This window comes from Schistocerca gregaria, chromosome 7 (assembly GCF_023897955.1).
Source record: "Schistocerca gregaria isolate iqSchGreg1 chromosome 7, iqSchGreg1.2, whole genome shotgun sequence".
Classification (NCBI taxonomy): domain Eukaryota; kingdom Metazoa; phylum Arthropoda; class Insecta; order Orthoptera; family Acrididae; genus Schistocerca; species Schistocerca gregaria.
Genome location: NC_064926.1, coordinates 198,647,184 through 198,672,770, shown reverse-complemented (window position 1 = coordinate 198,672,770; position 25,587 = coordinate 198,647,184). Strand labels below are relative to the sequence as shown.

The 25,587-nt window shown below is 40.5% G+C and overlaps 1 protein-coding gene across 1 annotated transcript in view; it reads right to left on the bottom strand.

Moving 5' to 3' along the window:
* LOC126281937 (Bardet-Biedl syndrome 7 protein homolog) overlaps positions 1–25,587 on the bottom strand; it is a 118,547-nt gene that overhangs the window by 16,769 nt on the left and 76,191 nt on the right. The window contains exons 9-12 of the mRNA XM_049981283.1: positions 24,437–24,554; positions 14,492–14,644; positions 3,027–3,229; positions 2,708–2,872 (exon numbers count right to left, since the gene is read on the bottom strand). Coding sequence (XP_049837240.1) covers positions 2,708–2,872; positions 3,027–3,229; positions 14,492–14,644; positions 24,437–24,554 — 639 coding nt within the window. The remainder of the gene's footprint in view (positions 1–2,707; positions 2,873–3,026; positions 3,230–14,491; positions 14,645–24,436; positions 24,555–25,587) is intronic.

Sequence of the window (25,587 nt, the reverse complement as noted above, 5' to 3'; positions counted from 1 at the left end):
TGAATGGGTAGAATAAATGAGGTTATGTTATGAGGAAGTGAAGCCACTTTTATGAAGTTGCTCTGTTTGTTTAGGATGTTACAGGATGGATGAGGTGGTGTGTTGTCAAGGAGCAGTAATGTTCCCTCCCTTTTGCCAATTTTTAACTAGTGAGCATTCACAGAGGGTAAAAAAAACTTCCATAAAACCTTCGAGACAGGTGCTCATTTATGAGAATTAAACAATAGGCATCATAGACATTTCAATGTGTTTGAAGCAACACAGTTCCTTACTTTTACCATTGATGAGCATGGGGAACCTGTATCTACCAGTAGCATTAGCATAAACTAAAGCAGTAATAAGATCCTTGCTTATTTTAGGTCCATGCTGCTAATTCATGACTGTGAAGCAAGAGTTTTTCTGGTAAAACTGTGCAGTTGAGTCCTGTTTTGTCAGCATTGCAAACACTTTTGAGAGCATAATCCACTTCCCTCAATATGTCCCTTAGTATGATTTTCAAAGAATCAGCTGCTAAAGAACCAGTAGATAGTTTTTCTCCTTGTGTTAGAAGCTCACGGATGTCATGTCTTGACTTAAAGCATTTTTCAACCAACCCATGATTGCTTTAAAATTCATCAGCCATCTGAACTTTTCATAAAACTGAATTGCCTTTTCACATAAAATGGGACCAGAGATAAGTACTCTACGTGATCAAGATCTGTGTTTGCGGCAAGCTTCATAGTTCAAAAACTTGCGGCTCATCTTTCATTTTTTTGTATCAGCAATTGTCGACTTACCAGTCTTGTACTCATTGGCTATCTGGTTGCAAACTTTCCCTCCTCTAACCTTTTAGGTCAGGAAAATCATCACAGGATCGGGGAAGAGGGAGGGTGGGGGGTCGCGGCCTTGTGTGTAATGTACAAATAGAACAGTTTAGCTAAGGGGTCGTTCAGATAATCATTTACTGCACTACACTATCAAAGGGAGGGCTGTGTTGTGTACTAGCTGGTACGTAAACCCTGTTTGGCCTTCTACAGCAGTATGAATACAACATTGGGCATTGACGGAATGTGTACTGGCAACACACAATATCCTGGTACAGAACATGCCCTGGAACATGACATTTGTGACCTCGGTACCTGCTTGATCACATGTGCCACCTGGATTCTCCCACCTGACATCAGATTCTCAGAACTCTGCAGCTGGGAACTGGCAATACATGTCCTTAGCTCTCATCACTCATCTTACCAAAATTTATGTTAATTTCTTGGGTCTCAGCATTTCTTTTCAGTAACTATTCCTTTTCTTCCCTCCCTTTCAGTTTTTTATATTTTTTATTTCCTGACCCATCTATTTTTCTTCACCATATCCTCACCTGTCTAGATTGTAAATACACCTAGGTTTCTTCTCTTATTTAACTGTTGCGTGATGTTTTGTCAGTGATATCTGTCTTGCTTTTTACCCTATCTTCCACCCTTAAGCTCTCAGTTTTTCAAATCTCATTCAGGGCAGTATCCAACAATCAGTCTTCCCTTCTCATCTTGCCCTGTTATTGGTGTTCTGGGTGACTTTTCCATATCTCTCCTCATTTCCTAATACTTGCCCAACCTTTTCTTTCATTGCTCTTCCTTTCTTCCTTCTCCTTTAACCTTTCTGCTGGAGGAAGAAATCACTGGCTCCAAGAGCTTGCACACTTCCATAACTTTTTTATGTGATTTCTTCTGCTGCTGCTAAGTGAACAGATTTTTTATCTATCCAATTTTATTGATTTTCAAAAATTGATTATTTTCATGAATGCATAGTAGCTGCTGGTGACATAATGTTACAGATTCAAAAAGAGTTAAGTTAAAACTGTTATAATATCTCTGGTATGGAAAAGTTACCTTCAATTGATTTGCAGTAATGGATTTACTCATGTCAAATGAAAGATTTTATTCAACAGATATTGTGTTAATTGAGGCCTCTGCACTCTTGTTGAGAAATATAGTAACTTCATTTATCACTTTTTGAGCCAATTAAAAATGGTCTGTGATCAATACTACATTCCAAGACAAGTGGAAAGTGTTCCAACACAACACTTTTATTTTGAAGTGCAGAAAATCTGGAGCCATTAACAGAAGATACAGAAGGGACTGAAGGTAAAGTTGCAGTCAATCTTCACCTGCAACTAACTTCATTTCAACAGAAACATTACAAATTCATATTACTGACAACTCGATAAATGGCAGGTGTAGATTCCAGCTGAGAAGAGCTCTGCATAACTATAAGCAGGAATATATGGACTTCAATAACATCACAGTAATTTCTGGCATTTAATGAGGCATCTCTGACAACAGCTTAATAAACAATCTTGCACGGATTATGGTCAATATGTCATAGAAATGCATGATAATGACAGTAAGAAAAGTATCTGTAATGTTCTACACCACAATTCAAGGACATTCCCAAGAGTCAATAACAGATCAGTGACAACCTACAATCACACATAAAAACTGACACAAAATAATCTGAGAAACTAATATGTAGAGAACACCCAACTTGCTCCTCTTACCAGACATAGTGGGAACTATAGAACTTCTCATGCCAATTTATAAAAAAATTTATATTTCAAAGAGCTGAAACCTTTCAGTAAATTGCAATAATAATGAAAAACCATCAAGCAAATACAACAAATAAAGAAATAATTTGGCTTCATATCAAGTATTAATCTTGCAATTATATAACTCACCAGTAAGAACAAATCAACATAGTATCAGTGAAGGCTGATTTAAATGCAAGAACATTTTTTTCATTCATAGGTGGCTTCTCTGGAACTTCAGGCAAGCAAAAGCATATCCACGTATGTATTTCTGCCAGGCTGAAGGATCCTTTCAGTGTCAGAACATTAAATGGTCTGTAAATTCATGAGACACTTTTATTAGCTGATTCACTAATGGAAAGGTAACTACATTTCCACAGCAATTAATTTAATATTGCAACTAGTCATCCAAAACAAGGCAGAAAGGCGGGCCACATGCTTCCATATCTGCTATTATAATTGTACTAACCTTGTTTGATCGGGATGGTGGCAGCGGGCATGTAAAGAGAGTGGCTTGATGGCAAATGTTTTCAGTGTGCAACTCTTTGGCTGAGCAAGTGGAGTTACATATGCCCTTAGTGTTCCATACTGTCCTTCTACTGTTCGAAGCTTCACTTCAAGTCTTGTCACATTAACCTGACATCGGTAGGTCACCAAGAGATGATTACCACTCTGCAAATGTATAAGTGAAAAAATTAATAGTTTACATATATTACAACATGGGGTCTCAGATGTATACAATACATATTTCCTTTTGAAAAGAAATAAGAATAAGGGAAAAGAAACAAGAATAAGGAAGAGAGAAAATGGAAATCAGAAGAAAAAATTATTTGGCACATAAGAAATTGTATCAGTAATACAGAGATTATCAATACCACATTAAACTGAAATATAAAAGTTTTGGTTAGGTTACAGTAAGCATATTTTCTTGTTGACATTTATGACTAAATAGCTAAACTCAAAAGGAGCTTCAGGAATAGGTACGGTGTATTGAATATCACCTAAGAAATTTATTGCAAAGACTGATATAATTGTAAAAAAAAAATATGTATCTGAAGTTTAAACAAAACAATTTAGGACAACACATGCGTACAAATAGTGAAAGCAGTAGCATTTACTGTGCATTACTGATATGAGAATATAATGGAAGACATTTTTAAAAACCTTTTCAGCTTATAAATGACTAAGTAATGAATGAGTTGTAGTTTGCTGTAATGTCTTATAATGAACTAAGTGAGGAATGACTGGCAGTTTGCTACTGCATAATAAACAACAGTCAATATCTTGAGAAGAACTACTAAAATTAAGAGCAGTTAGGAGATTTTTATTAATTTGGAGTGGAGCTTCACAACAAACGTGCACCAAAAGCAGATGATGAGTGCAGGCCTGCAAGCAGCAAGCATTGTACCCCCTCCATCATCACAGGGAATAGGGTGAGGAGCTGTGTAATTATTTGTGTGAATGGGGAAATCAAACTCGATGGAAATGTTTGGAAAAATCTGCCTGTCACATTGCAAATACATTACTTCACACTGCAGATCAGTGCGAATCAGCTACTGGAAAGTTTTTTTTATTTTCCCATTCAGTTGCACTACAGATCCTGATTTATTACCCAACATATCTTGTGCTTCGTCTGTAGACACATAAACTAATAAATTCCATGTCAAACCTAGTTTTCCTACACTTTCTGCGGTGCTGTTAAGAAATTTATGTCCAGTTGTGTGATTGTGATATCTACATTTTCCCAGAGTGCTACAGAATATGTAACAAACTCCTTACAAAACTTTGCATTCTGGCTCTGAACATAGCTGCCTTAACTTGTGTGAGGTGCCAACTGCCATAAAGAACGTAAGTGGATGTAAAAGTTCAGCTGCACCCAACAAATATGTTGCTCAGTAAAAAAGAAGTACACCTGGAAAGATGATGTCAATTTTTATCTGATAATGGCATATGCTACCAAGAGAATAGATAATGGTTTCGACATTGTCCACCAACATATAGCATAGTGGAATAGCTACCAGAGTACCATGTGTTTCCACCATTTAATGGGGAATCCTCACATCTATAAGGCTCAGCATGGTGCAAGAGAGAATTTAGCATGAACTCTGCAATTCACAGTCACAATGCTAGAAGTAAAAATTAATTTTCATGGAGTCTTCTCTGAGGTTCAGAATTCAGTTTTATATCTGGTGAAAAAACCAGACAGGAAACTGAAAATCCCCACATTTTAAAAAAACACAGTGAAAAAGCTACCTCGTTACTCACTCAGTTTACAATTCATTCATATATTTGCACTCAGGGATCTAAATTCTGCACTACTAATGTATATATTAAAAAGATCTTTGGAGGGGAAAAAAAAGCAACAACAACCCTACAACTGAACTGTGTACAAGAAGTGGCAATGCCCCCCCCCCCCCCCGGAACTATTATTTTTCTTCCAGAATGTCCAGTAATCTAAAAGTAATTGCCAAATTTGTCAATGTGAGTAGATTAGCATTAGTTTTACTTTGTTGTTACAGAATTTGTCTGCATGAGCTGCTTTACAGTGCTCATGCGGCAATGCTCATCCCTCTGCTATTTTGAGTAAAGGTACATTTCTTGGGCAGTACCTTTCTGATGGGCTTCCTCCAATGATAATTTGTGATGATTAATTAATTAACTATGTCTTACACCCTAGACAATATTGTATACTTCTACCTGCAACTGTCTCCAAAGCTGGACTCTACTAAACTTCTTTGATCCAGTAATTTCAGAAATGATTATAATAAAAAACAATAAGTTTCTGCACTTTTGATAATGTTGAATGTTGGAATGAAAAATAGCAGCTTATTCACATAAGACTTCACTTCCTTCTACACACATCTTATAACAGGTACAAGTGTACTTTTAATATTAACCATAGCTTGTACAAATGTTCTCAAAAATAGCTCTGCTCAGACAGCATTTCTTTTTGCACTGTACAATACGGAACATTTACTTAAGCAATGGTTGCATATACACTCCTGGAAATGGAAAAAAGAACACATTGACACCAGTGTGTCAGACCCACCATACTTGCTCCGGACACTGCGAGAGGGTTGTACAAGCAATCATCACACGCACGGCACAGCGGACACACCAGGAACCGCGGTGTTGGCCGTCGAATGGCGATAGCTGCGCAGCATTTGTGCACCGCCACCGTCAGTATCAGCCAGTTTGCCGTGGCATACGGAGCTCCATCGCAGTCTTTAACACTGGTAGCATGCCGCGACAGCGTGGACGTGAACCGTATGTGCAGTTGACGGACTTTGAGCGAGGGCGTATAGTGGGCATGCGGGAGGCCGGGTGGACGTACCGCCGAATTGCTCAACACGTGGGGCGTTAGGTCTCCACAGTACATCGATGTTGTCGCCAGTGGTCGGCGGAAGGTGCACGTGCCCGTCGACCTGGGACCGGACCGCAGCGATGCACGGATGCACGCCAAGACTGTAGGATCCTATGCAGTGCCATAGGGGACCACACCGCCACTTCCCAGCAAATTAGGGACACTGTTGCTCCTGGGGTATCGGCGAGGACCATTCGCAACCGTCTCCATGAAGCTGGGCTACGGTCCCGCACACCGTTAGGCCGTCTTCCGCTTACGCCCCAACATCGTGCAGCCCGCCTCCAGTGGTATCGCGAAAGGCGTGAATGGAGGGACGAATGGAGACGTGTCGTCTTCAGCGATGAGAGTCGCTTCTGCTTTGGTGCCAATGATGGTCGTATGCGTGTTTGGCGCCGTGCAGGTGAGCGTCACAATCAGGACTGCATACGACCGAGGCACACAGGGCCAACACCCGGCATCATGGTGTGGCGAGCGATCTCCTACACTGGCCGTACATCTCTGGTGATCGTCGAGGGGACACTGAATAGTGCACGGTACATCCAAACCGTCATCGAACCCATCGTTCTACCATTCCTAGACCGGCAAGGGAACTTGCTGTTCCAACAGGACAATGCACGTCCGCATGTGTCCCGTGCCACCCAACGTGTTCTAGAAGGTGTAAGTCAACTACCCTGGCCAGCAAGATCTCCGGATCTGTCCCCCATTGAGCATGTTTGGGACTGGATGAAGCGTCGTCTCACGTGGTCTGCACGTCCAGCACGAACGCTGGTCCAACTGAGGCACCAGGTGGAAATGGCATGGCAAGCCGTTCCACAGGACTACATCCAGCATCTCTACGATCGTCTCCATGGGAGAATAGCAGCCTGCATTGCTGCGAAAGGTGGATATACACTGTACTAGTGCCGACATTGTGCATGCTCTGTTGCCTGTGTCTATGTGCCTGTGGTACTGTCAGTGTGATCATGTGATGTATCTGACCCCAGGAATGTGTCAATAAAGTTTCCCCTTCCTGGGACAATGAATTCACGGTGTTCTTATTTCAATTTCCAGGAGTGTATTGCATGATATGGAATGCCTTGTCCTATTTCTTGGATATTCTCCAGAGACCCACTTCCACATTGTATACACTAGTCCACAGCTGTAACTAGTCATCTACTGGATGTGCAGTTTAAGTACCATTCTCAAACTGCTAGACCATCCTACCATGTCCACGTAAACATCAATCACCAATACAACAAACATACACCGCTAGTGGAAAAAAGGTAGTATACCTGGAAACATGACATTTATTTTGATCCAATGACAGCATATGTCACTTGGGGGATAGTGGACGTACCGATACGGGTTTCAATGGCATCTGTCAACAGATAGTGTAGTGGCATAGCTACCACAGCACCATCTGTGTCTACCTTCTTAAAAGGAATGCTCACACACAGAAGACTCAGTGTTGGCAAACATGTGAAGCACGCAATCAACCATGCCACAGAGATGCACTCGCACATCCTATAGCCGACTAGTAAGTTTGAAAGGGGTCAAACTGTGGCCTTCTGAGTCGCTGGATGGTCCTTTCAGAGAACTGCCACACAAGTTGGATGTGCTGCATCAGTTGTGCACTGATGCTGGTATCAGTGGTCATGTCAACTTTCTCACGCCCATTGACAGGTCTGGATCCCCTCCAGGATCATCATACTGTAAGGGCAGCAGTGGCCAATCATACAGCCACCACAGCCCAGGTAAGAGGGCTTGTGAGCCCAGACATGTTAAGACAAACTGCTGCAAACCAGTTATTAGCTGTGGGACTATGGGCACACACCCCTCTAGTCCATCTTATGCTCATGCCACAACATCAATGTGCACAGCTCAACTGGTGCTGTCAGAGGATCACTTGGGAGATGGGATGGCGGTCTGTAGTCTTCAGCAATGACAAGAGATTCCACCTGCACACAAATGATGGTCACTAGCACATACAACATAGACCTGGTGAGTACTGTCTCACAGAATGCATTTGTCCAAGACACACTGGCCCCTTCCCAGGTCTTATGGCTTGGGGAGTGATAAACTACAACTCTTATCCATCTTTCCATCTTTGGTGTTTCCAGAGGGGACACTAACCAATGCTCAGAACATGCAGAATGTCGTTAGATCCGTTCTTTCGCCATTCTGACAACAGGAAGGTGACGTGTTGTTGCGACAGGATAATGCTCGCCCACACACTGCCCAAAAGGCTCACAATGTGCTCTCCCTGACATGCAGCAACTTCTTTGGCCAGCATGATCTCTGGATGTGTCTCCAATTGACCACATGTGGGTATGATGTGACTCAAGTGACTCATCAAACAACAACTCTTAACAGAACTATGTGAACAGGTCGAGCTGGTGTGGCATATGTATCCCAGGACAGATTCATAATCTGTATGATTGCCTGGATGCCAGAGTCCGCACCAGCAATTCCACTCACAAAGGCTACACCGTGTACTAATATGTATGTTTCAGCAAGGGTTGATACCTGGTGTCTCCCTGAACCACTTGTGCTACTGACCTGTAAATGTAATCATTTCATATACTCCATACGCACTGTTCCAACAATAAATCTTCAGTAAATGAAAACCTCTAAAATGATATATTAATTTTTTTCCACGTGTGTCTTAGCTAACCTATGATAACAATAACCTTATTTGTCTTAATCATGGATACTTATCTAGGGGCAGTTACATGAAAGGCATAAATCTAACCTCTATTTGCACTGTATATAGTCATGGGTGACTGGAATTCGGTAGTAGGAAAAGGGAGAGAAGGCAACGTAGTAGGTGAATATGGACTGGGGCAAAGAAATGAAAGAGGAAGCCGCCTGGTAGAATTTGGCACAGAGCACAACTTAATCATAGGTAACACTTGGTTCAAGAATCATAAAAGAAGGCTGTATACATGGAAGAAGCCTGGTGATACTAAAAGGTATCAGATTGATTATATAATAGTATGAAAGAGATTTAGGAACCAGGTTTTAAATTGTAAGACATTTCCAAGGGCAGATGTGGACTCTGACCACAATCTGTTGATTATGACCTGTAGATTAAAACTGAAGAAACTGCAAAAAGGTGGGAATTTAAGGAGATGGGACCTAGATAAACTAAAAGAACCAGAGGTTGTACGGAGTTTCAAGGAGAGCATAAGGGAGCAATTGACAGGAATGGGGGAAAGAAATACAATAGAAGAAGAATGGGCAGCTTTGAGGGATGAAGTAGTGAAGCCAGCAGAGGATCAAGTAGGTAAAAAGACAAGGGCTAGTAGAAATCCTTGGGTAACAGAAGAAATATTGAATTTAATTGATGAAAGGAGAAAATATAAAAATGCAGTAAATGAAGCAGGCAAAAAGGAATACAAACGTCTCAAAAATGACATCGACAGGAAGTGCAAAATGGCTAAGCAGGGATGGCTAGAGGACAAATGTAAGGATGTAGAGGCTTATCTCACTAGGGGTAAGATAGATACTGCCTACAGGAAAATTAAAGAGACCTTAGGAGATAAGAGAACTACTTGTATGAACATCAAGAGCTCAGATGGAAACCCAGTTCTAAGCAAAGAAGGGAAAGCAGAAAGGTGGAAGGAGTATATAGAGGGTCTATACAAGGGCGATGTATTTAAGGACAATGTTATGGAAATGGAAGAGGATGTAGATGAAGATGAAATGGGAGATACGATACTGCGTGAAGAGTTTGACAGAGCACTGAAAGACCTGAGTCGAAACAAGGCCCCTGGAGTGGACAACATTCCATTGGAACTACTGACGGCCTTGGGAGAGCCAGTCCTGACAAAACTCTACCATCTGGTGAGCAAGATGTATGAGACAGGCGAAATACCCTCAGACTTCAAGAAAAATATAATAATTCCAATCCCAAAGAAAGCAGGTGTTGACAGATGTGAAAATTACCGAACTATCAGTTTAATAAGCCACAGCTGCAAAATACTAACACGAATTCTTTACAGACGAATGGAAAAACTAGTAGAAGCTGACCTTGGGGAAGATCAGTTTGGATTCCGTAGAAACACTGGAACACGTGAGGCAATACTGACCCTATGACTTATCTTAGAAGCTAGATTAAGGAAGGGCAAACCTAAGTTTCTAGCATTTGTAGACTTAGAGAAAGCTTTTGACAATGTTGACTGGAATACTCTCTTTCAAATTCTGAAGGTGGCAGGGGTAAAATACAGGGAGCGAAAGGCTATTTACAATTTGTACAGAAACCAGATGGCAGTTATAAGAGTCGAGGGACATGAAAGGGAAGCAGTAGTTGGGAAGGGAGTGAGACAGGGCTGTAGTCTATCCCCGATGTTATTCAATCTGTATATTGAGCAAGCAGAAAAGGAAACAATAGAAAAATTCGGAGTAGGTATTAAAGTCCACGGAGAAGAAATAAAAACTTTGAGGTTCGCCAATGACGTCGTAATTCTGTCAGAGACAGCAAAGGACTTGGAAGAGCAGTTGAATGGAATGGACAGTGTCTTGAGAGGAGGATATAAGATGAACATCAACAAAAGCAAAATGAGGATAATGGAATGTAGTCGAATTAAGTCGGGTGATGCTGAGGGAATTAGATCAGGAAGTGAGACACTTAAAGTAGTAAAGGAGTTTTGCTATTTGGGGAGCAAAATAACTGTTGATGATCGAAGTAGAGAGGATATAAAATGTAGACTGGCAATGGCAAGGAAAGCGTTTCTGAAGAAGAGAAGTTTGTTAACATCGAGTATAGATTTAAGTGTCAGGAAGTCATTTCTGAAAGTATTTGTATGGAGTGTAGCCATGTATGGAAGTGAATCATGGACGATAAATAGTTTGGACCAGAAGAGAATAGAAGGTTTCGAAATGTGGTGCTACAGAAGAATGCTGAAGATTAGATGGGTAGATCACATAACTAATGAGGAAGTATTGAATCGGATTGGGGAGAAGAGAAGTTTGTGGCACAACTTGACCAGAAGAAGGGATCGGTTGGTAGGACATGTTCTGAGGCATCAAGGGATCACCAATTTAGTATTGGAGGGCAGTGTGGAGGGTAAAAATTGTAGAGGGAGACCAAGAGGTGACTACACTAAGTAGATTCAGAAGGATGTAGGTTGCAGTAGGTATTGGGAGATGAAGAAGCTTGCACAGGATAGAGTAGCATGGAGAGCTGCATCAAACCAGTTTCAGGACTGAAGACCACAACAACAACAACAACAACAACATGGCTCTTTTCTGAATTTAAATATACAGGAACTGTGTGACCTTATAGTGTTTTTTGGATGGTATGATTGCTTGCCAGTTGTTGCCCAGTATTGGACTGTGGTGAGTGGTTCACTGCAGATTGGTCTACCTATTCTATGTTACAGCCTGCCAGGGATGACAGTGAATCATATCACCCTTTCAACATGACAGTTCACTGGCAAGGATGACTTTCCCTAGACTGAGGCACCACAGGTATGGTACTAGTACTGCAATACATGAAAAGCAATAGTCTTCCATTTATAAGGAATCCACAATTTAGCCATTATAAAATGGGCGATATCACATAATTCACCCATCACGGACTTCACTGTTGGACGTACAGCCTGTACTACACTGAACTGACAAGTCATGGGATAGTGATATGCACTTATGCAGATGGCAGTAGTATCGTGTACACGAGGTATAAAAGGGCAGTGCACTGGTCACGCTGTCATTCATATTCAGGTGATTCGTGTGGAAAGGTTTCTGGCATGATTATGGCAGCACAACAGGAATTAACAGACTTTGAATGCGGAATGGTAGTTGGAGATAGACAAGTGGGACATTCCATTTTGGAAATCATTAGGGAATATTCTGAGATCCACAGTCAAAAGTGTGCCAGGAATACTAAATTTCAGGCACTGCTTCTTACCACGGACAATGCGGTGGTCGACGACCTTCACTTAACGACCGAGGGCAGTATCATTTGTGCAGAGTTGCCAGTGCCAACAGACAAGCAAAATTGCCTGAAATAACCACAGAAATCAATATGGGATGTACGACGAACATATCTGTTAGGACCACGCAGTGAAATTCAGCATGAATGGTTTATGACAGCAGATGACCGGAGTGAGTGCTTTTGCTAACAGCACGATTTCGCCTGCAGTGCATCTCCTCGTCTCCTGACGATATTTGTTGGACCGCAGATGACTGGGAAACTTCGGCCTGGTCAGATGTGTCCCAGTTTCAGTTGGTAAAATCTGACAGTACAGTTCAAGCGTGGTGCACACCCCGTGAAGCCTTGTTGTCAACAAGTCACTCTACAAATTGGTGATGGCTCTATAATGGTGTGGACTGTGTTTGCACGGAATGGACTGGGTCCTCTAGTCAAACTTGGCTGATAATGTTTGACTACACAGAGAGCATTTACAGCCATTCATGGACTTCATTTTTGTTGATGACAATATGCCATGTCACAATACCACAACTGTCCATGACTGGTTTGAAGAACATTCTGGACAATTCGAGCCAATGGTTTGGCCACCAGATCACCCGACATGGACTGCATCGAACATTTATTGGACATAATGGAGAGGTCAATTTGTGCACAAAATCCTCCACCGGTATCACTTTCGCAATTACAGATGGCCGTAGAGGCAGCATGGCTATGTATGTCTGTAAGGAATTTCCAACGGCTTGTTAAGTCCATGCTATATCAAGATGCTGTACCACTCCAGGCAAAGGAGGTCCAATGAGATATTAGGAGGTATCCCACGACTTCTGACACCTCAGTGTAGATCTTACAGCATTCCCATCGAGTAATATGGTCTGTGATTCAGGAATAATTAACTTTCTAACTCTCATCCTTCCATGCACATTCAATGCTACAAGTGCAGAAAAAAAAGTGCTGCCAAATGAGTAAACTGACACTCAGTTTCATTGAGTAGCAAAGTGTTATAGTTAACTATATTTTCAATTCCCTTTTCACTGGATGCCTGGTAATATACACTCCTGGAAATGGAAAAAAGAACACATTGACACCGGTGTGTCAGACCCACCATACTTGCTCCGGACACTGCGAGAGGGCTGTACAAGCAATGATCACACGCACGGCACAGCGGACACACCAGGAACCGCGGTGTTGGCCGTCAAATGGCGCTAGCTGCGCAGCATTTGTGCACCGCAGCCGTCAGTGTCAGCCAGTTTGCCGTGGCATACGGAGCTCCATCGCAGTCTTTAACACTGGTAGCATGCCGCGACAGCGTGGACGTGAACCGTATGTGCAGTTGACGGACTTTGAGCGAGGGCGTATAGTGGGCATGCGGGAGGCCGGGTGGACGTACCGCCGAATTGCTCAACACGTGGGGCGTGAGGTCTCCACAGTACATCGATGTTGTCGCCAGTGGTCGGTGGAAGGTGCACGTGCCCGTCGACCTGAGACCGGACCGCAGCGACGCACGGATGCACGCCAAGACCGTAGGATCCTACACAGTGCCGTAGGGGACCGCACCGCCACTTCCCAGCAAATTAGGGACACTGTTGCTCCTGCGGTATCGGCGAGAACCATTCGCAACCGTCTCCATGAAGCTGGGCTACGGTCCCGCACACCGTTAGGCCGTCTTCCGCTCACGCCCCAACATCGTGCAGCCCGCCTCCAGTGGTGTCGCGACAGGCGTGAATGGAGGGACGAATGGAGACGTGTCGTCTTCAGCGATGAGAGTCGCTTCTGCCTTGGTGCCAATGATGGTCGTATGCGTGTTTGGCGCCGTGCAGGTGAGCGCCACAATCAGGACTGCATACGACCGAGCCACACAGGGCCAACACCCGGCATCATGGTGTGGGGAGCGATCTCCTACACTGGCCGTACATCTCTGGTGATCGTCGAGGGGACACTGAATAGTGCACGGTACATCCAAACCGTCATCAAACCCATCGTTCTATCATTCCTAGACCGGCAAGGGAACTTGCTGTTCCAACAGGACAATGCACGTCCGCATGTATCCCGTGCTACCCAACGTGCTCTAGAAGGTGTAAGTCAACTACCCTGGCCAGCAAGATCTCTGGATCTGTCCCCCATTGAGCATGTTTGGGACTGGATGAAGCGTCGTCTCAAGCGGTCTGCACGTCCGGCACGAACGCTGGTCCAACTGAGGCGCCAGGTAGAAATGGCATGGCAAGCCATTCCACAGGACTACATCCAGCATCTCTACGATCGTCTCCATGGGAGAATAGCAGCCTGCATTGCTTGCGAAAGGTGGATATACACTGTACTAGTGCCGATATTGTGGATGCTCTGTTGCCTGTGTCTATGTGCCTGTGGTTCTGTCAGTGTGATCATGTGATGTATCTGACACCAGGAATGTGTCAATAAAGTTTCCCCTTCCTGGGACAATGAATTCACGGTGTTCTTATTTCAATTTCCAGGAGTGTATTTTTCCTAGACTTAAAACACTTACAGTGACATATGAGACTGGACCTGGAAGCTAGTTATCTGACAATCAGCAGCATACTCTTCTATTTTACAGCCACCATCATTATCAAAATGAATTTACACAACAGGATTGGAAAACTTCACTGCAATGCAAAATTTATAAATAATACATAATACATACCGAGGAGTCGCATTTACTGTGACTAACAACAGCTGAATTTTTTTCAACATCCAGAAGGTCAACTTGTACATCACTCTGTATAAGGACATTGTCTATAGGTGCCTGTACCTCAAGACTTAGCAAGTATGATGCATCCTCCTTGCACAGCACCATCTGTCAAAGTAACAGCATATGTTACCAATACCATTAAGTGTATTTATTATCCAAATAAACAGTGAAACTTCCATTATTTTGACAATTATTCTACACTCTATGACAGTAAAAGCAATATTTAAATTTACCTGTATTTCAATGAACAGTCGTACTAAATTTTTTATTTAAATACTAGTACTGAAATAGCCCTTTTTATGTTACTTTTAGTAATTAACTGAACAAACACTGTTTTTTGCCATTTACAAATACTTTTTGCCTTCCTTTACAAATTTTGTTACTGTTACTGCACAACCTAGGTTTTGGGTTACGAGACTGTTAAGAACTTCAAGTTAGATTAGATTAGATTAGATTAGATTAATACTTGTTCCATAGATCATGAATACGACACTTCGTAATGATGTGGAACGTGTCAGGTTAATAAAAGATGTCTGTACAAGAAATTACATTACACAAAATATTGCATGACACTAATGATTAAGTTTTTTTTTTTTTTTTTTTTTTTTTTTTTTTTTTTTTTTTTTTACTTTATATCTAAAAATTCAGCCAATGAGTAGAAGGAGTTGTCATCTAGAAATTCTTTTAATTTATTTTTAAATGTTAGTTGGCTATCTGTCAGGCTTTTGATGCTGTTTGGTAGGTGCCCAAAGACTTTTGTGGCAGCATAATTTACCCCTTTCTGTGCCAAAGTCAGATTTAACCCTGCATAGTGAAGATCATCCTTTCTCCTGGTGTTATAGGTATGCACACTGCTATTACTTTTGAATTGGGTTGGATTATTATCAACAAATTTCATAAGGGAATATATATACTGTGAGGTTACTGTGAGGATCCCTAGATCCTTAAATAGATGTCTGCAGGATGACCGTGGGTGGGCTCCAGCAATTATTCTGATTACACGTTTTTGTGCAATGAATACTTTTCTACTCAACGATGAATTACCCCAGAATATGATGCCATACGAAAGCAGTGAATGAAAGTAGGCATAGTAAGCTAATTTACTGAGATTCTTATCACCAAAATTTGCAATAACCCTAATAGCATACGTAGCTGAACTCAGACGTTTCAGCAGACCATCAATGTGTTGCTTCCAGTTTAACCTCTCATCAATGGACACACCTAAAAATTTTGAAAATTCTACCTTAGCTACAGACTTCTGTTCAAATTCTATATTTATTACTGGAGTTTTGCCATTTACTGTACGGAACTGTATATACTGTGTTTTATCAAAATTTAAAGAGAGTCCGTTTGCTGAGAACCACTTAATAATTTTGTGAAAAACATCATTTACAATTACATCACTTAGTTCTTGGTTTTTGGATGTTATTACTATACTTGTATCATCAGCAAAAAGAACTAACTTTGCATCTTCATCAATGTGGAATGGTAAGTCATTAATGTATATCAAGAACAGTAAAGGACCTAAGACCGAACCCTGTGGGACCCCGTGCTTGATAGCACCCCAGTTTGAGGAATCAGCTGTTTTAACATTACACGAACCACTTATTTCAACTTTCTGCATTCTTCCAGTTAAGTATGAATTAAACCATTTGTGCACTGCCCCACTCAAACCATAATGATTTAGCTTATCTAAAAGAATTCCATGATTTACACAATCAAAGGCCTTTGAGAGATCACAAAAAATACCAATGGGTGATGTCCGGTTATTCAGAGCATTTAATATTTGATCAGTGAAAGCATATATAGCATTTTCTGTTGAAAAGCCTTTCTGAAAACCAAACTGACATTTTGTTAGTACTTTATTTTTACAAATATGGGAGGCTACTCTTGAATACATTACTTTCTCAAAAATTTTTGATAGAGCTGTCAGAAGAGAGATTGGGCGGTAGTTGTTGACATCCGACATATCCCCCTTTTTATGCAATGGTTTTACAATGGCATATTTCAGTCTATCAGGGAAAACACCCTGCTCCAAAGAGCTATTACATACGTGGCTGAGAATTCTACTTATCTGTGGGGAACAAGCTTTAAGTACTTTGCTGGAAATGCCATCAATTCCGTAAGAGCTTTTACTTTTCAGTGAGTTTATTATTTTGCTGATTTCAGAGGGAGAGGTTGGTGGAATTACAGCTGTTTCAAACTGTGCAGGTATGGCCTCTTCTATTAATAGCCTTGCCTCTTCTAGTGAAGATCTAGATCCTATTTTCTCCACAACATTTAAAAAATGATTATTCAAAATATTTTCAATTTCTGATTGTTTGTTAGTGCACTTGTCATTCAATTTTATTGCACTAAAGTCTTCCTGTGCTCTTGGTTGCCCTGTTTCCCTTTCAATAATATTCCAAATTGCTTTAATTTTATTATCAGAGTTACTGATCTCAGACATGATACACATGCTTCTGGACTTTTTAATAACTTTTCTTAGTACCTTAGTTAGTTAAAAATCGGGTTATAGCCCAAAACCTAGTTTGTGCAGTAACAATAACAAAATTTGCAAAACAAGGCAAAAAACAGTGTTTGTTCAGTTAATTTACTATGTTTCACCAGGAACCCACAGCTGATTCCATTAAAAAATTACTTTTAGTTATCATTTGATGTGTACTGTTTGACACTGACCTCTTGAACATGAGAACCACTTCCCTCACCAATTACAGCAAGACAGAAACACAGTTTCCAACTGTGAAGAATTTTTCGTAATATACTGGTGGGCAAAACTTCAGGACAAAAGTAACTTTTGCAGGATCTGTCACAGCCAAGTAACATACCTCAATGAAACTTACACCGTAAAATAGAAAGAATTGCAACAACATAGAAGAGAAGGTAACTAAAAGAAATACATAATGATATTAACAGAAATGGTACTTTTACTCAAAGACAATAATTACACTGAAGTTACTGTGATTCATGATATTATGTTGGACATTAAAACAGGTGGGACATGGTTCTTAATAGAATGTGTGATCACCACAGGCAGCAATGAATGCTCTCCAATGTGATACCCTGCTGGCCATAAGGCTGATATGGATTTTTTGTGGTATGAAGTTCCATTCCTATACCAGCATAATTGACAACTGCTGGATGGTCACCAGCTGCAATATGTCTCCCCAACACATCCCACATGTGCTGGATGGGACTTAAGTTTGGGAAATGGGCAGGTCATTCCATTTACTGAATATTCTCTCATTCGAAGAGCTTCTCCATCCATGCAGTTTGAAGCAGTTGTGCACTTGTGTCCACAAATATGAATTCAGGGCCAAGTGCACCCCTTAAAAGACACTCATGGGGAGGGCGTACAGTGTCACATTAACATTTTCAAATGAGAGTACCATGTTCAAATATTTGGGGATTAGTACACCCATGCAACAATATTCTTCCCCACATCATGGCATCTGGATCATCAAAACTACCATGTTCAATAATACTGGACATACTGTTATACGGCAAAAGATGGGAACATGTAATGCACCCAAGGACAGGTCTTAGACAAATTTTGGAAAGTCTCAATGATGTTGACTCTTTTATACAGTTTGTTCAGCAGTTCATGGAAAAAGTTACAACCCCTCACACCTATCTTCTCTCCCACATTAGGCGAGTGAAGCAAGTTCCTTGATAAATCCATTTATTTGACATTTTACCCCTAAATTACTAAAACACAGGAATTAAAAATTAAAAAAGAAAAAAAGTAAAGTCTGTTGTCAAACATGTTGTTCATACTCTATGGGATAATTTAAGACCACTCAATGTGAAATGTATGTAAACATCTCATAATTGTATTTCCAATAAGAAAAGGAAAGTCAGTCACTTGTAGGTAATTAATGCATGGCACATGGAAACACAACAGCATAGAGATGCTAATAATTTATAAGGTATAACTCATTTTGTAGGATACACAAATAGCCACACTGATGCCAAAAGACAACCACTTGTGGGGAATTTCATAGGTCCCCAGGGTGACTGCAAAGACCCCAAATTTTTCTAACAAATTTATTGTGTAAGATACTGGAAAAAATAATGATCACCAGCTTAAAATGCCACAGTATGTTGGCATGATTAAACTATGCCCAGTTTAGGTCTACAAAGGAAAAAGTACGAAGGGCGCAATTAATGAAATGAGGCTAAGTAATTTGTTTATATTACAAAAGGAAAACATTTAACAGTTATAATGATAGACATATTCAAGATATAAGAAAGAAACTTCCACATGGGAAAAATATATTAAAAACAAAGATTCCAAGACTTACCAAGCGGGAAAGTGCCGGCAGACAGGCACATGAACAAAACACACAAACACACATACAGAATTACTAGCTTTCGCAACCGATGGTTGCTTCTTCAGGAAGGAGAGGGAAAGACGAAAGGATGTGGGTTTTAAGGGAGAGGGTAAGGAGTCATTCCAATCCCGGGAGCGGAAAGACTTCCCTTAGGGGAAAAAAAGGACAGGTGTACACTCGCAGACACACACACACACACACACACACACACACACACACACACACATATCCATCCGCACATACACAGACACAAGTAGACATTCATGTCTACTTGTGTCTGTGTATGTGCGGATGGATATGTGTGTGTGTGTGTGTGTGTGTGTGTGTGTGTGTGTGTGTGTGTGTGCGCGCGAGTGTACACCTGTCCTTTTTTTCCCCTAAGGGAAGTCTCTCCGCTCCCGGGATTGGAATGACTCCTTACCCTCTCCCTTAAAACCCACATCCTTTCGTCTTTCCCTCTCCTTCCTGAAGAAGCAACCTTCGGTTGCGAAAGCTAGTAATTCTGTGTGTGTGTTTGTGTGTTTTGTTCATGTGCCTGTCTGCCGGCGCTTTCCCGCTTGGTAAGTATATATATAATTAATATGGGATGTGTCCATCGTTTCATTTTATGACAGCTTGAACTCTCACTTGGACCACTTTCTATCACAAGAGCCAAAACCAGAGGAGGTCTTGAGTGAAAACCAGAGGCGGCCTTGAGTGAATTCAACGTTCTAACACATCTCAAATGTGTTACATTGGACTGAACTTGGGATATGGGCAGGGCACTCCATTTCACGAATGTTACTGTCCACAAACTGTTGCCTCACAGGTGATGGTTAATGACAGGGAGCACTGTCATGGTGATACATTCATTGATTTTATCCTAAATGTTCCTCTTCTTTATGCAGCATTTAGCATTTTCTTAAACAAAATAAAGGAACCGTACCCTAACCATGAAAAAGAAACTCTCATAACATAACATCTCCTGCTTTGTACTTCACTGTCAGCTCTACACATGATGGCAGGTAGCATTTTTCAGCTTCCATTGATTATCCACAGGGTATAACGTGACTGATAATTCCAAACCACTCATTTCCAGTCACCCATTGTCCAGTGGTGTCAGTCTTCGCACCACCTCAAGTGTTGCTTAGCACCGGCTACAAAAATGTGTGGCTTATGAGGAACTGCTTGACAATTGTACCCTACTGTTTTTAACTTGTTATGCACAGTTATTGTACTACCTAGAGTGCTGGTAGTACTGCGAAACTCACAAATGATTCCATGTGATTTTTTACCAACAACCCTCTGCACTGCTCAAAAGTCCCCATCTGTCAGTATGTGATGTCTGCCTGGTCTTGGCATAGCTGTGGTGTTTCCTTCATGTTTTCAGTTCACAATTACATCACCAACAGTTGACCTGGGCAGCTTTAGAAGGGTTGAAATGTCTGAGATGGATCTTTTACTCAGGTGACATTCAACCATTAGTCCATGTTCAAAGTTGCTTAGCTCTTCTGACAAGTCCATACTGCTGTACTGCTTCTCTACTGACAACACATTCCCTGCCTCCTTTTATACTAGTGGATCCGGCTGTAATGATATCTTGTGGGCAATTCTTTACTACCTAAGAGTATCCAGATACTTTTGATCAGATTGTTTATGTGCTGGGCTGACAGTAGACATCCCAATCCCACATGAATTATGTAGTAAATAAAGGCCACTGTTTATGAATAAAATTATTAAAGTGGAACTAAGGTTTTGTTTGTCACTTATAAATTGATAAACACAACAATGAGTACCACCCGTCATCAACAGAAGACTGATACATCTATCTTGGGAGTGATGTCAAACTTGATGAGTCATTTTATTTCAGTATTATGTTTGCTTCAAATGATGTTTATGCTGAAGTAGTTCTACATCTACATATATGTACCATGCAAGCCACTGTACAGTTTATGGCAGGGGTAACTTATATCACTGCTAGTTATTCCCTTTCCTATTCCACTTACAAATGGAGTAAGGGGAAAAACAGTTGTCTATATTCCTCTGTGTATGAGCCCTGATTTGTCTTACCTAATCTTCATGGTCCTTATGCGAGACGTTTGTTGGTGGTAGTAGAATAGTTCTGCAGTCTGATGCAAATGCTGGTTCCATAAAATTCCTCAATAATATTTTGCAAAAGCAACATCATCTTTCTTCCTGTGAGTCTCATTTCAATTCACAGAGCATTTCTGTAATATGTGTTGATCAGACCTACAAGTAACAAATACAGCAGCATGCCTCCAAATTACTTCAATCTCTCCCTTTAATTTGACCTGGTGGGAATCCAAACATTCTGGCAGTACTTACGAATAAGTCACACAAGGGTTCTATATGAAATTTCCTTCACAGAAGAGCTATGCTTTCCTAGGATTCTCCCAAGAAACGGAAGTCCAAAATTCACCTTTTCTACAACCAACCACATATGCTTATTCCATTTCATATTACTTTGCAATGTTATGCCTAGATATTTAATCAAGAAACATACCACTAATATTGTAATTATAGAATTCTTTTACCCACTCATCTCCATTCCTTACATTTTTCTACATTTATAGCAAGCTGTCATTCATCACATTGAACAGAAATTCTATCTAAGTCATGTTTTATCCTCCTAAAGTCACTCAACGACAACATTTTCCCATACTCTGCAGCCACAGCAGCAAGCTTTCACAGATTATAACTCACCCTAACTTTAAATCGTTTGAGTATATAGAGAACAAGACGAGTCCTATCACAGTTCCCTGGAGCACTCCTGATGAGACCCTTGTCTCTGATTAACACTCACCACCCAGGCCATTGTAATGGCTTCTATTACTAAAAAAGTCTTCAAGCCATTCACATATCTAAGAACCTATTACATATGCTTGGACCTTTGTTGGATGTGAGGTCCGCTTGGACCTTTGTTAATAGTCTACAGTGGCACACTGTGTCAAACACTTTCCAGAAATCTCGGAATATGTAATCTATCTGTTGCCCTTCATCCATGGTTTGCAGGATATCATGGGAGAAAGGCTAAGCAGAATTTTGCTTGAACAATATTTTCTAATTTCTGTGCTGATCTGTGGACAAAACTTTTCCTACCACAAGGGAATAGATTACTTAGAATATGTTCAAGAACTTATGCAGCAAACTGACATTAATGTAACTGGTCATTAATTTTCTGGTTATGTTCTTTTTCCCTTCTTATATATGGAAGACACCTGCTCTTTTTTCCAGTTGCTTGGGACTTTATGCTGGGAGAGATATTTGCAACAAAAGCAAACTAAGTAAAGGGATAATGGCAAAGAGTACCTCTGTAAAACTGAACTGGGATTCCATCCTGACCATGACTTACTTGTTTTCAACTCTTCCTGTTGCTTCTCAGTGGGATGAATGCCTACTTCTATGTCCTCTATTCAGTCTGGAAGTGTCTCCTGGATGAACATCAATTTTCCTTTTGCTGTTTTCTACTGCCACACCAGATTAGTCAACAAATCCTTCGACCAGAAATGGCATCCATTCATTGTCTAAGTAAGAACTGCTTATCCACTTTCCAGCACAAAGACTCTCATAGTCATCGTCACTATGATGATATAATCACTAATCCCTGTCTTTATGCTGACACTGTTGATGATGTCAAGTCTCTTTGTGTGTTCAAGGTCTAGAATATTTTATTGTGTTTCGGTTGTTGAACTACCTGCTCAAAACAGTTTTTGGAGAATGTGTTCAGAATTACTTCACAAGACTTATTGTCTGTGCCAACTGCAGTGAATCCACAGATTTCCCAGTGATGGCTCTACCAATTTTCTTTTAATGAATCTACAACTAATGGCACGTGACGAGGGACTCCCGTCGGGTAGATCGCTTGCCTGGTGCAAGTCTTTCGATTTGACACCACGTCGGCAACTTGTGCGTCGAAGTCTACAACTGTTTCGGTGGAATTGGGGTGGCCAATAAAAATATCCAATAATTAACTTGAATATACCTAGGCCAGTTATTTGTGTCCAGATAACTTCACAATAAGACTAATCCAGGATGCAATAATGACAACATTATGAAAAAGGTAGATTACCACTCACTGATGTTGAGTCGCTGACAGGCACAACAAAAAGACTTCTAAACAAGTAAGCTTTCAGCCAAATGGCCTTCTTCTGCAGTAGACAACATACACACATGCATTCATGCAAACACAACCCAAACACACATGACCACTGTCTCTGGCTGCTGAGGCCAGACCAGAGACAGTGGCTGTGAGTAGTGTCGTATGAGTAGTATCGTGAATGTGTGCATGTATGTTGTCTAACTCAGAAGAAGGCCTTTTGGCCAAATGCTTACTTTTTTAAATAGTTTCTTGTTGTGCCTATCTGCAGCTCAGCATCTCTGCTACATGGTGAGTAGCAATCTATCCTTTTCATAATATCGTCTATTTCGACCTCAAAAGACATAATATTTTTGTCAACTACAAGGAAGACTCTCCCTCTTATGATGTCTAATGTATCTTTTTGATATACATTCCATGTCTTGTTAACTATTTCAGAGCTTTTTATTTCAGATTTCATTCATTTCTCACTCCAGAGTACAACCTCAGCAAGACAGCTTTCCTGGAAGGCACTGAATTAAATAGCCCTTACGCAATGTTTTTACTCTGTAAATGACTATTTAGGTCAATAAATAATTCTCATAATGTTTATATTAAGGCAAAACTGAAAACAATGTCTTTCATTCCCTAAAGTTTCAGCTTTTTTAAAAATCTGATGGGCAGCTGTTGAGTGTGGTAAAAATCTTTACTGAATTATTGTAGTGAATATAGGGGCTTCCTGTTTAGGGAAGACAAAAGTAAAGCCTTAGGGCAAACAGACTATGCAGTTACAATACTGTTAGTATACATGTATAAAATGTTGTATTACTGTGTCTTGTATGACCAACTATTATTACTTTTTTTTGCTCAATGTAAAATTTGTATGTTCCTTTTGCAAACATTGTTTCCCATAAATTTGCATGTACTTTTGGACAACATCCATACACTATTTATTATCTACAGATGGATAAATAAATAAAATAAATAAATGTTGAAGTAATTCCTGTAACTATCAGCCTGAGTAGAGTGGCACTAGTCATAATTTGTTTCTAACATACTTTACATAAATTGCCAGCAATGACTGTTCCCACCTTTCAATGTATAGTTTAACATGTTCAACATCCCTAAAGGCTCTCATTCATGATGGGATTTACTGAATACGAATTGTGAATGGATGAATGAATTACTACTTGCATACTACTATACAAGGTATGAAATTAAAAAATGCAAGAGCACAACTGTCACACCAAGCGACAATCCTGCATAGTCTATAGACATTAATGCTCTTATATCCAACACAAAAGACTATTTGTTTAGTCATCATTGTAATTGCATGTTAACATATACCGAACCTGAATTATATTGATGAGTTCTTAATCAAAGTCTTCTGCAGCTTAAGTTTATGTTTCCTCACAGGTGTACTACATGTATAGTATTCAAATAACAGCTAATATTCTGCTACTTATTTCTAAATTTAAACCAGCTTACCCTGTCACTCACTGCAGCCATCTGGAGAACAGAGAGACCATCCGATTTGTCTACTGTTGAAGCCTGGTATTTTTCCCTTTCTTTGTTAACCCTCTGCTCAAGCTCTTCTATCTCTGATCTGAACAAAACAAAAGTACACAAAATATTTGTAAATATATTTTCTTTAGTTTCTGTCCTCACAATAGCCTTAAAAAGGCAGTCCTGACTTGTCAGTTATGTCCCCAAATAAGCAGTCAAGAGAGATTAGTCTCATAAAATACATACAAGCACAGATCAATTTGCTATTATTACTAAACACAATACCTACTTATTGCACAATAAGAACTATGGAAATCTTAAATTGTTGTAGTATTGTGAAATCTTTGTGTGCTTATGTCAATAATATCATCATGTTGTCCCAATGGATTTTCATCAGTGCTCCACAGTGTGGGTGTTTCCAGATGTAGTTACCAAATGACTATTGGACAGCTTAACATATTTGTCGACTGACAAATCTCAGTAAACATCACTCAGCTGAAGAGAATTGGTATCATAAAAAGAGACAACCCTACAGATAGCTAACCTTAATATTGGGTTGGTGCATAAGTTCATACCGTTTCAGCTGAATAAGGTGGGTATGGAATGGATTCCCAACCCAACTTCTGTACAGTATTTTCTTGTCAGTCTAACAGAATGCGGGTGGACATTATCATGGATTACCATCATTTCACATGGTCTTCCTCATCGTTGCTCTTGGGAGTGCCTCTGCAAGACATTTCAGTTATTGACAATAAATGTCAGCAGTCATGGTTACACCTTGGGAAAGCAATTTGTAGTACACTAACACTGTCATCGATCCACCAAGTGTATTAACATTACCTTTTGTGGATATGCACAGGTCTTCAAACAGGGAGTTGTTACTTTGTTTGGGCTCAACCACTCCTTCCTTTTTCTTCTGTTAGCATAAAGACACTATTTCTTGTCACCAGTAATGATACAGGATAGGAGAGGTTGGCACGGTTCACAACCCAGTTAATGTAGAACAAACGGAGATGCACATGCGGACACTTGCTGTTTTTTGTGAGTTTGGTTTAGAGCACGCGGTACCCATACATCTATTTTTGAACCTTCCCTACTGCATGCAAATGTCAAATGATGGTGGAACGATCACA